Below are 12,094 nucleotides of genomic sequence, written 5' to 3'. Positions count from 1 at the left end.
AATAATTACTTTATATAATTTTCATGTGATATAAAATTTTAGTTTTTCAAATTTTTTATTTAATATAAAATATATTTTTATTCTAAATTTTTAAATAACATAAATTGCAAGAAAATATAATATAATACATAAATTAGGGGACAAATTCAAATAAAAGTGACATACAATTACATAAACACTCAATTTTCAAAATTATTACGTTGCTCGCATAAATGCTCTATTAATGCATTAAGAAGTTCAAAATGAGCATTTTTGTCCTTATTTTTTTATTTTTTATCTTTAGCTAAAAATTGTTCAAATCGGAGATTTTCATCTACCACCATTTCTGTCGTTGGAGTTGGAGCCTCTACGGCATCTTGAATTGGTGCATTAGGATCACATTCATTCTCAATTATCATGTTATGCAGTATAATACATGTAGTCATTATATCATGTAACACTTCCTTTCTCCAAAAACGTGACGGTCTTGCAAAATGTGATTGCAAAACTCCTAATGCACGTTCAACATCTTTTATGCATGATTTTTGTTTTATCGCGAATTAATTATTATGTTATGTATTGTATTATATTGTTATCTTGTATTTAAATTATCATATTATGTATTGTATTTTCAAACTAAAATCTTCATCTTATCATTTTAATTTTGTGTATTCTTTACAGTGAAGATTAATAATAAAATAAAATTATATTATTGATGAAAATTAGAAAAAATTAAAATACTATTAATTCGGGATGAAAGTAGTATATATTAAATAATATACTTTAAAAAAATATTATATTATACCCACCTCTATTTTACTCTCCATTCTCTATACTTGGAGAGTAAAATAGAGAATGGCGTTCCAACCCACCTCCATATCACTCTCTATTCTTCATATATAGAGAGGTGAATAGTAGTTCTCCAAATTTGGAGAACTACTATTCACCTCTCTATATATGAAGAATAGAGAGTGATATGGAGGTGGGTTGGAACGCCATTCTCTATTTTACTCTCCAAGTATAGAGAATGGAGAGTAAAATAGAGGTGGGTTGGAGATGGTCTAATTATAGAATATATGTAGACTTAAATCTAGTAATATACATAGCTATATTTAGGTAGCAGATTTATAAGAATCACAAGAATCACTGTTGATTCATAGGAATCAATCTTAATTTCTTTCCTTAGTTAGCACCTAATGTATTGTATAGATTCCATGCTAACCGACTGTAATAAGATAACATTTTCTATTATGTTACATGGTATCAGAGCCTATTGGTTTGTGTCGTTTTGGCTGTGCTACGGAAGAAGTTTGGATTTTTAATCCACTGATTTAGAGTGGTCAGTCTGTGTCACCGCCACCACAGAAGGAGGTGGAATATATTTTTCGGCCAAACCAGTCCTCTCTAGCATCTGGGTGTAAAGCGAGTGACTGTCACACACTGCTCGTACAGTTCGCCTATTCATCATGCACCGGCACATGAAGGTGTATGTTCTGACTGAATTGAGTAGGCTTTGAATTTCCAACGTCGGCTCATCATTTCCGACGAATCTCAGGTCTGTTCTGGTTTTAAAACTCGATTTGGAAAGTCTGTTCTTCACTTCCAGGTTTGTATTTGTTCTGCGACATTGAATCTGGTTTGTGATTTGTGGTTTCGTGGCTGCTAGCTTCTACTTTAGTTAAGATAATTGGTGTTGTGTGGATAAACTGCTGGTTCATGATTTCTTTTTCTGAACTACTTATTTGGGGATTTTATTGTTCGTTGCTTGCTCTAATTTACTGGTCAAGTAGTCAATTTCTGGGTCGACAATTGGTTTCTTGGTTGATAAAATCATTTGACTCTATTCATCTGTGTTTGTGGGGTCACGAACTAACGTACATGCTTCTAGTTATACTTGTTGTTGATGAGTTCATATGCTACTAAAATATTTGGAGGAAATGACTAAAATTGTGACTCCTATATCTTCGGATAATTTTGGTTTCAGCAGAAGAGTTTGCAAAATTCTCACAATATCAAAACTTACAAAACAAATTTGTTTCAGTTACTACCCTTGTTGAGTCGGGAAAAACATGCCTTATATCCTCTTCGAATAAATGGGTGATCGATTCAGGTGCCACCGATCACATGACAGGTAATCCTAATATATACTCTGGCTTTCGATCACATGGAGCACTCTCTCCTGTGACGGTTGCCGATGGTTCACTCTGTAAGATTATAAGATCTGGGACTGTAAAACCAACATCCTCTATTACCTTGTCATCTGTATTAGGTCTACCAAAGTTAGCCTTTAATTTGATGTATGTTAGTAAGCTTACCAGAGATCTAAACTGTTATATCTCGTTCTTTCCTGTTCATTATTTGTTTCGTGATTTGAAGACAAATAACTTTATTGGAAAAGGACTTGTATCTGATAATCTCTACATTCTTGATGAATATTGGGAGCCTTGATTTGCTATCTACTCTAGTGTTGTGTCTCCATTTGAGGCACATTGTCGATTGGGACATCCTTCTTTGCCTACGTTGAAGAAGCTTTGTCCCCAATTTTAGAATATTTCTTCAGTGGATTGTGAGTCATATCAATTTGCCAAAAACCATCGTAGCTCAACAAATCCAAGGATTAATAAGCGGGTGGAGTCGATTTTTGAGTTAGTTCATTCTGATGTTTGGGGACCATGTCCTGTTGTTTTCAAAACTGGTTATAAGTATTTTGTCACATTTGTGGATGATTTCTCTCGAATGACTTGGATTTATTTTATGAAGAGTCGTTCTGAAGTGTTTACTCACTTTTGTGCCTTTTGTGCTGAGGTTAAAACTCAGTTCAATACTTCGGTGCGTATTCTAAGGAGTGATAATACTAAAGAATATATGTCAGAATTGTTCCAGACCTACATGAGACAACATGGTATTTTCCATCAGACTTCATATGTTGATACACCCTCTTAAAATGGAGTTGCCGAGAGAAAGAATAGGCATCTACTTGAGACATCTCGAGCACTTTTGTTCCAAATGAAGGTACCTAAACAATTTTGGGCCGATACAGTCTCTACAACTTGTTTTTTGATTAATCGCATGTCATCGACTGTTCTTGTTGGCAATGTGCCTTACAAAGTTCTTTTTCCAAACAAGTCATTATTTCCAGTGGAGCCTAAGGTGTTTGGAAGCACATGTTATGTTCAAGATGTTCAGCTATCTGTTACCAAGTTGGACCCTAAAGCATTAAAGTGTGTTTTCTTGGGTTATTCTCGCCTTCAGAAGGGGTATCGATGCTATTCTACTGAGCTTGGTAAATATTTGGTGTCAAATGATGTGGTATTTTCAGAGATGAGACCATTCTTCTATGCACCTTCTAGTTCGACAACTCAGGGGGAGAAATATGAATGGTTAGTCTATCAAGTTACCTGTGTTGTGACAAAACAATCATATGATGTCCTTCAATCTTTTAGTTCCCCTATTGAACACCATTTGACTACTGGGCCTACATCTTCTACTCTGGCAAGACCCCCAATTGTTCAAATTTATTCAAGAAGATGAGAGATCAGTGATACATGTTCTGCACCGGCTCCTTTGTTATTAAATCTTTCTTCACCCAATCCTTCAGATGATCTTGATCTCCCTATTGCTCTTCTCAAAGGTAAAATGACTTGTCATTCGAAATATTCCATTGCTAATTTTGTTTCTTATGACCTTTTATCCTCTACGTCAAGGTCCTTGGTTGCTTCTTTAGACTTTATCTTTGTACCCAAAACAATGAAGGAAGCTTTGAATCATCCTGGATGGTATGATGCGATGCTTGAGGAAATACATACCTTAGAGGAAAATCACACGTGGGATTTGGTGGATTTACCTAGTGGGATGTTAGTGGGTGTTTATAGTTAAAGTAAATCCAGATGGTTCTGTGGCAAGACTTAAGGCCAGGCTTGTGGCTAAAGGGTATGCACATACTTATGGGGTGGATTATTCAGACACTTTCTCTCCTGTTGCCAAACTTACTTCCGTCCGTTTGTTCATTTCTCTAGCTGCCTCTGAAAATTGGCCTTTACATCAGTTGGTTATAAAAAATGCATTCCTTCATGGTGATCTTCAAGAGGAAGTATTTATGGAGCAACCACCTGGTTTTGTTGCTCAAGGGGAGTATGTGAGAGTGATTTATTTGAAGAAGTACTTGTATGGCTTGAAACAGAGTCCGTGAGCTTGGTTTGGGAAGTTCAGCGAGGTAGTCCTAGAGTTTGGGATGAAAATGAGCAAATGTGATCACTCAGTCTTCTACCGACAATCAGCAGTTGGCACTATCCTACTGGTTGTGTATGTTGATGACATTGTCATCACTGGAAGTGATTATGTGGGGATCTCTTCCCTCAAATCTTTTCGGCATACTAGGTTTCATACGAGAGACTTGGGTCAATTGAAATACTTTTTGGGTATAAAGGTGAATAGAAACAAAAAGGGAATTCTGTTGTCTCAGAGAAAGTACGTTCTTGATTTTCTTATAGACACCGGAAAGTTAGCAGCTAAACCTTGCAGTACTCCAATGGTTCCCAATGTGCAGCTTATGAAAGATGACGGCGACCTCTTTGATGATACCAAGAGATACATGAGGTTTGTTGGGACATTAAACTACCTCAGTGTGACTCGTCCGACATTGCTTTTGCAGTAAGTGTTGTCAGTCAGTTTATGTCCTCGCCTACAATCAATCATTGGGCAGCTTTGGAGCAGATTTTATGTTACTTGGAAGGATCCCCTGGACTTGGGATATCGTATAATAATTATGGTCATACTCGTGTTGAGTGTTTTGCAGATGCTGACTATGCCAGATCCAAAATTGATAGGAGATTGACTACAGGCTATTGTGTCTTTGTTGGAAGGAACTGTTGCTCCCAATTGCACACGCAAGTGTACGCGGTCGCGCAAGTAATATAATGGCTCTTAAAAGAACCAGATTATCGAACCCAAAAGACTTGTCAATTAACTATTTTTACTAAATTATACTGATCTAATTTATTTAGTTAAGAGAACCAAAAGAGAAGAATGTAAGAACAAAATAATAAAATTACTTACAATAGTTGGAAAATCCCAAGGCTGCAGCATGTATAGGATTTCATGCATCATATTTTTGGCTTAGAATTAATTTCAGTTGTCAAGTTACTGGTTTATAGGGTTGATAGTATGGTGTGGGTGGTTCGCCTCTCGCCACCTACCCCAATTAGCCATCTAACTACATCGTTGAGCGGGGATAGATAAACTAACTGGCGAACATTTATATTTCATCCTATTTCATAACCAAGCAAGGTGTTCGTCTGGGCGTCACTCCTGAACACTAATCACCTCAATCTAATGGGTGAACCGAGCTCTCTATATCCTCTGGTCTATCTAATCCCTCCTCGTTCGATTTTAAGATTAGACAATATATTTATCTCATGGTGATCAAGCACAAAATACTAAAACAAGAATATAGAAGTAACTTATAATGACAACCAAGAATTAATTCGAAAACCTTAAATAATCAACATTGATTCCGTAGCTACAGCCCCAGAACGAGGGCTTTAGCTACTAATCTCTAAGAAAATAAGAAGAAGAAGAAGCCAAGGAACCCATTCTAAAGAAATAAAAGCCAAGGAACCCATTCTAAAGAAATAAAAGACTCAATAAAACAATAAAAAACTAGGAATTTATTCCTCCACCCCACACTTAAAAAGATGATATGTCCCCAAAACATCAAATAAAATTTAAAAACAAAGGTTAGAAAAACTCCCTGAGGCCTTTAGGTCTAGCTAGTAGCATGTTCTCTTTATTTTCATCAAGGGTCGTACGCACCCCAAACTTAGGTTCCAACGTGCTCCTTAGCTTCAAATTATGGATACTCAGACTTCTCCAAAACCTGTAAGAACAACATAAAAAAATAATACTAATAATAAAAATAAATATAAGAAGTTACACTATAAATTGGGTTGCTTCCCAATAAGCGCCTAATTTAACGTCGCGGCACGACACAAATATATTCACCACTTTTCTTTCCACTTTGAACTTATGAATTTTACCCCTAACTTTGCATCAATTTTTCTGCTCCTCTCAAGGGGTGGTTGTATAAAGATAAAGGAACCAAGTAATATATGTCGCATCTTGCATTTCTTGGCCCTTAAGTGAGGAATGTCGTTTTGTCTACGTGGACTAAAAAACTTTAGAATGTAGGGGCCTTGTTCCTCATCAATACACTCATCCATTAGTTCAGATTTTATAGAAAAGTGTTTTGAATGAGATTCAAGTTCCCTTAATTCTAAAGCAACACTATTTACAACATTCTCACTTTTGTTCTCTTTTTCAACATCGATATTAAGGAATAAAATATAGTTGAATGGCTGGAATTCCTCTTTTTGCTCCACTAGCTGGTCATAATCCACAACAATTGGTAATTGGGCTTCAGACGCCTCAATCTTTTTGTTTAAGTGAGCCTTTAAGTCATGAATAACTGAGCCAAATTGATCGATTTCTTGTGTGAGTTTAACTCTTCTTTCGATCAGGTAGGGTGCCAAGTATGTTATTTCATCACGGATAGACTCTTCAATCCTTAGAAGTTGAATTCGTCCATATATCCAATATTGACTCACTATCTCTTTTTCTCCATAACTTTCTCCTTGTTGGGCCCCAATCTCTTCTAATTCAGCTTGTATTGTAATTTTTGATTGAAGAACATCAAGCTTATATTGTAGTTCCACGATTTCTTTGTACCCTTCTGTGCATTCAAGTATTTCTCTGGTGATTTTTGAATTAACGTTGTCCAACATGTCTGTACATTCAAGCGCCTCTTGTTTTGTATTCACTGTTTCATAGCCCCTACCAACATCACAAATAACAGAAGAATCATAATAGGGGTTTGGGGTAAGGGAATAAGTTTTAGGACAACCATTCCAATGAATATACTGACGACCACATATATGACATAAAGGACTTTCATCACCCAACCACGATTTATCCCAATCATCCATATCAATAAGAGTACCAAATTATTTAAAGAAAGAGAAAAAAAAATTGTTGGAAGAAAAAAATAACTAATAATAAAAAAAAGAGTAAATAAATAAAAAGAAAAGGTATAACCTAGAAGAATAGTTAATTTCTAAGTCCCCGGCAACGACGCCAAAAACTTGTTGCTCCCAATTGCACACGCAAGTGTACGCGGTCGCGCAAGTAATATAGTGGCTCTTAAAAGAACCAGATTATCGAACCCAAAGGACTTGTCAATTAACTATTTTTACTAAATTATACTGATCTAATTTATTTAGTTAAGAGAACCAAAAGAGAAGAATGCAAGAACAGATGGTCCGGGTGGTTCGCCTCTCGCCGCCTACCCCAATTAGCCATCTAACTACATCGTTGAGCGGGGATAGATAAACTAACTGGCGAACATTTATATTTCATCCTATTTCATAACCAAGCAAGGTGTTCGTCTGGGCGTCACTCCTGAACACTAATCACCTCAATCTAATGGGTGGACCGAGCTCTCTATATCCTCTGGTCTATCTAATCCCTCCTCGTTCGATTTTAAGATTAGACAATATATTTATCTCATGGTGATCAAGCACAAAATACTAAAACAAGAATATAAAAGTAACTTATAACGACAACCAATAATTAATTCGAAAACTTTAAATAATCAACATTGATTCCGTAGCTACAGCCCCAGAACAAGGGCTTTCGCTACTAACCTCTAAGAAAATAATAAGAAGAAGAAGAAAAGAACCCTAAAAGGTATTGATGACTTTCTCTTCAAAAGTGCTTCCTCCTTACTCTATATTAGTTTTTTTTCCCAAATAATTATTTCTATGAAATATTTACAGATATAGAAAACCCTAAATAAAATAATTGAGTCCAAAACAAATTAGGAATTCAAAACCATAAAGGAGTTGAATTCCTTTTTATTTTCGGCGTGAACCAGTGCTCCACCGCCTTCAACATGCTGTTGCGGCTCTTCGGTGACTGTCACGTGGAATTTTCCAATTCCAATTCCAATTCTACTTCAACCTAACATATATATTATTTTAGAAAGTTTAATCCATTAAGCTGCCTGCTTGATTTCCTTCTTCAACTTTTCATATTTAATTCGTTTTAGCTCCAAACTTCTTCAACTTTACACCAATTTACTCCTACAAATAAAATACAGTATTTAGCACAATTCATAAAATCCATGCTCAAAAAGGACAAATATAAATAATAAATGTGAGGCAAATGATGATTAAAATATATGTTTTTGGCCTCACATTAGGAACCTAGTTTCATGGAGAAGTAAGAAGCAAAGTGTTGTATCTCAATCTAGTGCAGAATCTGAGTACAGAGCTATGTCACAGTTTACGTGTGAGATTATGTAGATACATCATCTTCTAACTGAAATTGGGTTGGATCATCATACACCATCAAAACTTTGGTGTGATAATCAAGCTGCCTTGCATATTGCCTCAAATTTGATGTATCATGAAAGAACTAAACATTTTGAGGTTGATTGTCATTTTATTCGTGAGAATACTCAGGAAAACTTGATTTCCACTGGCTAAGTGAAGACAGAAGAGCAAGTAGCTGATTTACTCACAAAGGCATTGAATAGAACTCGAGTTGATTATCTTTGTAACAAGCTGGGCATGATCAATATATATGCTCCACCTTCAGGGGGAGTGTTATAGAATGTATATAGACTTAAATCTAGTAATATACATAGGTATATTTAGGTAGTAGATTTATAGGAATCACTGTTGATTAATAGGAATCAATCTTAATTTCTTTCCTTAGTTAGCACCTAATGTATTGTATATGTTCCCTGCTAACCTGCTGCAATAAGATAACATTTTCCATTAGATTACAATCATCAAGCTCGTGTTCAAGCCAATGGGTTAAATCTATCAGACATAGCCAAAATCCACTTCCATGATATCCCAACACCTGATTTTGCCTCCCCTGCACCTGATCCTAATGCATTCACCAAATTCCCATCGCAACTCTTACCATCTTATAATGCTTGCACCCTTCTTCGCGACCCTATATCTTTGTTATTTCGTGACATCTCCTCTAAATCAAGATGAGTTGTCGTTGTTCATGATGTTTTAATGTCATATAATGTTCAGGATGTTACTTCTTTGCATAATGCTGAGTCTTATATATTTAACTGTGTTTCTGTTTTCTTTATGTATTCTAGTTTTATATGTCTACCTAATGGAATGCCTATTCCACTTGATGAAGATTTACTTAAAAAGTTACCTATACTTGAACCTGATGCACCAGAAGAGATCAACAAGTTAGTTGAGTTTCAACTTCAGTATAGAGATATTAGAGCTATTGATTTATACAATTCAAACAAAATACTTGAAGGTATTGTTATGATTTGTCCTTATTTTCTATCATATTTGGTTAATCCTTTCTTGGCGTAAAAGGTTAGGGTAGAAGGTTAGTCGGTATCAGTGCACTGTCTTGATGTTCGTTCACATTAGTAGTCGTAGTATTACTCCTGTAGTTTCTTGTACTTTGATTTCTGTTACTATCTATTGTTTCTAGTAGCTGATTATTGTATTGTTTTATTGTAGTTTCTGTTCTGCTACTATCTGCTATTTTTGTTATTATTTGTTGTTTCTTGTACTTCCGCTACTTCTTTTCCCGAGACTACTTTGGACTGTGTTTTCTTGAGCCAAGGGAGTCTCTTTGAGGTAGGGGTAAGGTCTACATAATCTCTACCCTCTCCAAACCCCATTTGTGGGACTACACTGGGTATGTTGTTGTTGCCTTTCTTGTAGTAATGTTTTAAACTTCTATAAATTGAAGATCCTTTCTTTCCTACAAGAATACCATAACATCCACAATGTAGTCGTTAAAAAGTTTTGCAATTATTAGCTTCCGCATGATGTCTTGATTATTTCAATTCCAACAGGTATAATGGAAAAATTTGCAAGTACACAAAACAAAAAGCAATGGGAAATTAGACCGATTCTGCCTGCTAAAGTAGATCATGTATCATATAAGAGAAACAAATGTTCAGATTGGCTTTATAACTAACCTCCAAGATTAGTTCTTTATGTATTTTTTGGATCATCAACTACATTTTCTGATAAAGAAGTGATGGAGCTCATGATGGGACTAGAGCGTAGCAAACAGAAGTTCGTATGGGTGTTTAGAGATGGTGATAGAGGTAATATTTTTAGTGAGGAAACTAGAAGATTTGAGTTGCCAGACGGGTTTGAAGAAAGAGTAGACGGTTTCAGGTTAGTGGTCAGAGAATGGGCGCCACAACTTGAAATCTTGGCTCATTCTTCCATAGAGGGGTTCATGCGTCATTGCGGATGGAATTCTTTCATAGAGTGTATTACTGCGGGGGTACCAATAGCTGCTTGGGCTATGCATTCTGAACAGACAATTAATGCTTTCATTTTGACAGAAATCTTGAAAACAGGCCTTCTCGTTAGGGAGTGGAAGAAACACGAGAAACTTGTCACTGCATCTGCCATTGAGAATGTCACGAGGAAGTTAATGGCATCAGAAGAAGGCGACGAGATTAGGAAAAGAGCAGAAGAATTGGGAGCATCAGTAAGGGAGTCCAGAGAAAGAAGATGCTTCTCAACTGGAGTTATATTCTTTCATTGCTCATATTACTAGATAGACTTGCTTTTCACAACTAAAAATTTATGTTTTGTAATGCTGTACTACAACTGAATAATCGAACAACGTATGAGGTTCTTGATTAACTCTAGTACATACCAACTGAGGAATGTAAACAAGACCATTAAGAGAGAAATACAAAGCAGTAACTCACTAATTGCCATAGAAGCCAGACAAGTGACAGATAAACTTGAAATTTCTGTTGAAAAGCAAGTCTATCTTGTGATATGCACGATAAAAGAATCAAGCTCTATTCGAGAAGAACCCCCTTTCTCTGTGAAACGCCTAACGGCTTCTCCCAATTCTTCTGATCTTTTCCTAATTGCATCACCTTCTTCTGATGCCATTAACTTCCTAACGACTTTCTCAATAGTGGATGCACTTATTGGGTCCTCACGTTTCTCCCACTCCCTTACAGCCAGGCCTATTTTCAGTATTTCCGTCACCAGGAAACCATTTCTCGGTTGGTCAGAGTGCATAGGCCAAGAAGCTATAGGCACACCCATGGTAATACTCTCTATACAAGAATTCCATCCATAATGACTCATGAACCCGCCTGTGGAAGAATGAGCCAAGATTTCGAGTTGTGGTGCCCATTCTCTTACCATTAAGCCTACTTCTTTTACCCTTTCCTCAAACCTTTCTGGAAGCTCAAATCTTCTAGCTTCCCCGGTAAAGGCATCTCCTCTATCGGCTTCTCTCAACACCCATATGAACTTCTGTTTGCTTTGTTCAAGTCCTATCGTGAGCTCTATGACTTGTCTATCAGAAAATGTAGTTGATGTTCCAATTGATATATAAAGAACTGATCTCGATGGTTGTTTGGTCATCCACTCCAAACATATATTGTTGGTATTCGATATTTTATCGAGTTTAGTAGGCAGAATCGGTCCAATTTTTCAATGTTGTTTACTTTCTACTTGTGCCAGCAAATCAATAAACTCACCTTCAATTACTTTACTTGTATTATGGATATCACCTGATTTAATATCCATATATGGACTCTAAATATCCATTAAGTTCTTTATTTCATCAGACAACGCTCCTTCAAGGGGTGGTAGCCTTTTAAGCAATTCTTCTCCAAGTTGGATTGACTTTCAACTAAATAAGCATAAAGAACAGTACAAAGTGACAACTGAAATGCAATTAAATATATTCGATTCAGCATTGGGAAGGGAAGAAACATCCTGAACAATATATTGTTGTAAATCTTACGGAAAATACCTTCATGACGAACAGTTGTACTGAATTCACCTAACCTTATGCTTCACCACGAGCTTTTGTAGGAACTTCTCATAGATTGAGGCGTGTCGAGAGTCACTGACCTTAAGGATATTTCACCCAGTATAGGTGTTGGGTTTAGCAAGGTGTGAATGGGAAATAATAAGAGAAAATGGAAAGTGGGGGAACCAATTTTGGAGGGAAAATGAAAAGTCATTGCAAAGTGCAAATGAAAAGTCATTTTTACCATATTGGTAGAAGAAAGGAA

The 12,094-nt window shown here is 36.2% G+C and overlaps 1 protein-coding gene across 1 annotated transcript in view; it reads right to left on the bottom strand.

The window, feature by feature from the left end:
• The window catches only part of LOC102604783 (zeatin O-xylosyltransferase-like), a 16,451-nt gene extending 5,016 nt beyond the window's left edge, over positions 1-11,435 (bottom strand). Inside the window, exon 1 of the mRNA XM_006357978.1 lies at positions 11,002-11,435. Coding sequence (XP_006358040.1) covers positions 11,002-11,435 — 434 coding nt within the window. The remainder of the gene's footprint in view (positions 1-11,001) is intronic.
• Positions 11,436-12,094: the final 659 nt, after the last annotated feature.

This window comes from Solanum tuberosum, unplaced genomic scaffold (genome assembly GCF_000226075.1).
Source record: "Solanum tuberosum cultivar DM 1-3 516 R44 unplaced genomic scaffold, SolTub_3.0 scf00249, whole genome shotgun sequence".
NCBI lineage: Eukaryota > Viridiplantae > Streptophyta > Magnoliopsida > Solanales > Solanaceae > Solanum > Solanum tuberosum.
The sequence above is the reverse complement of the archived record's forward strand: the minus strand, read 5'-3'. Positions and strand labels throughout refer to the sequence as shown.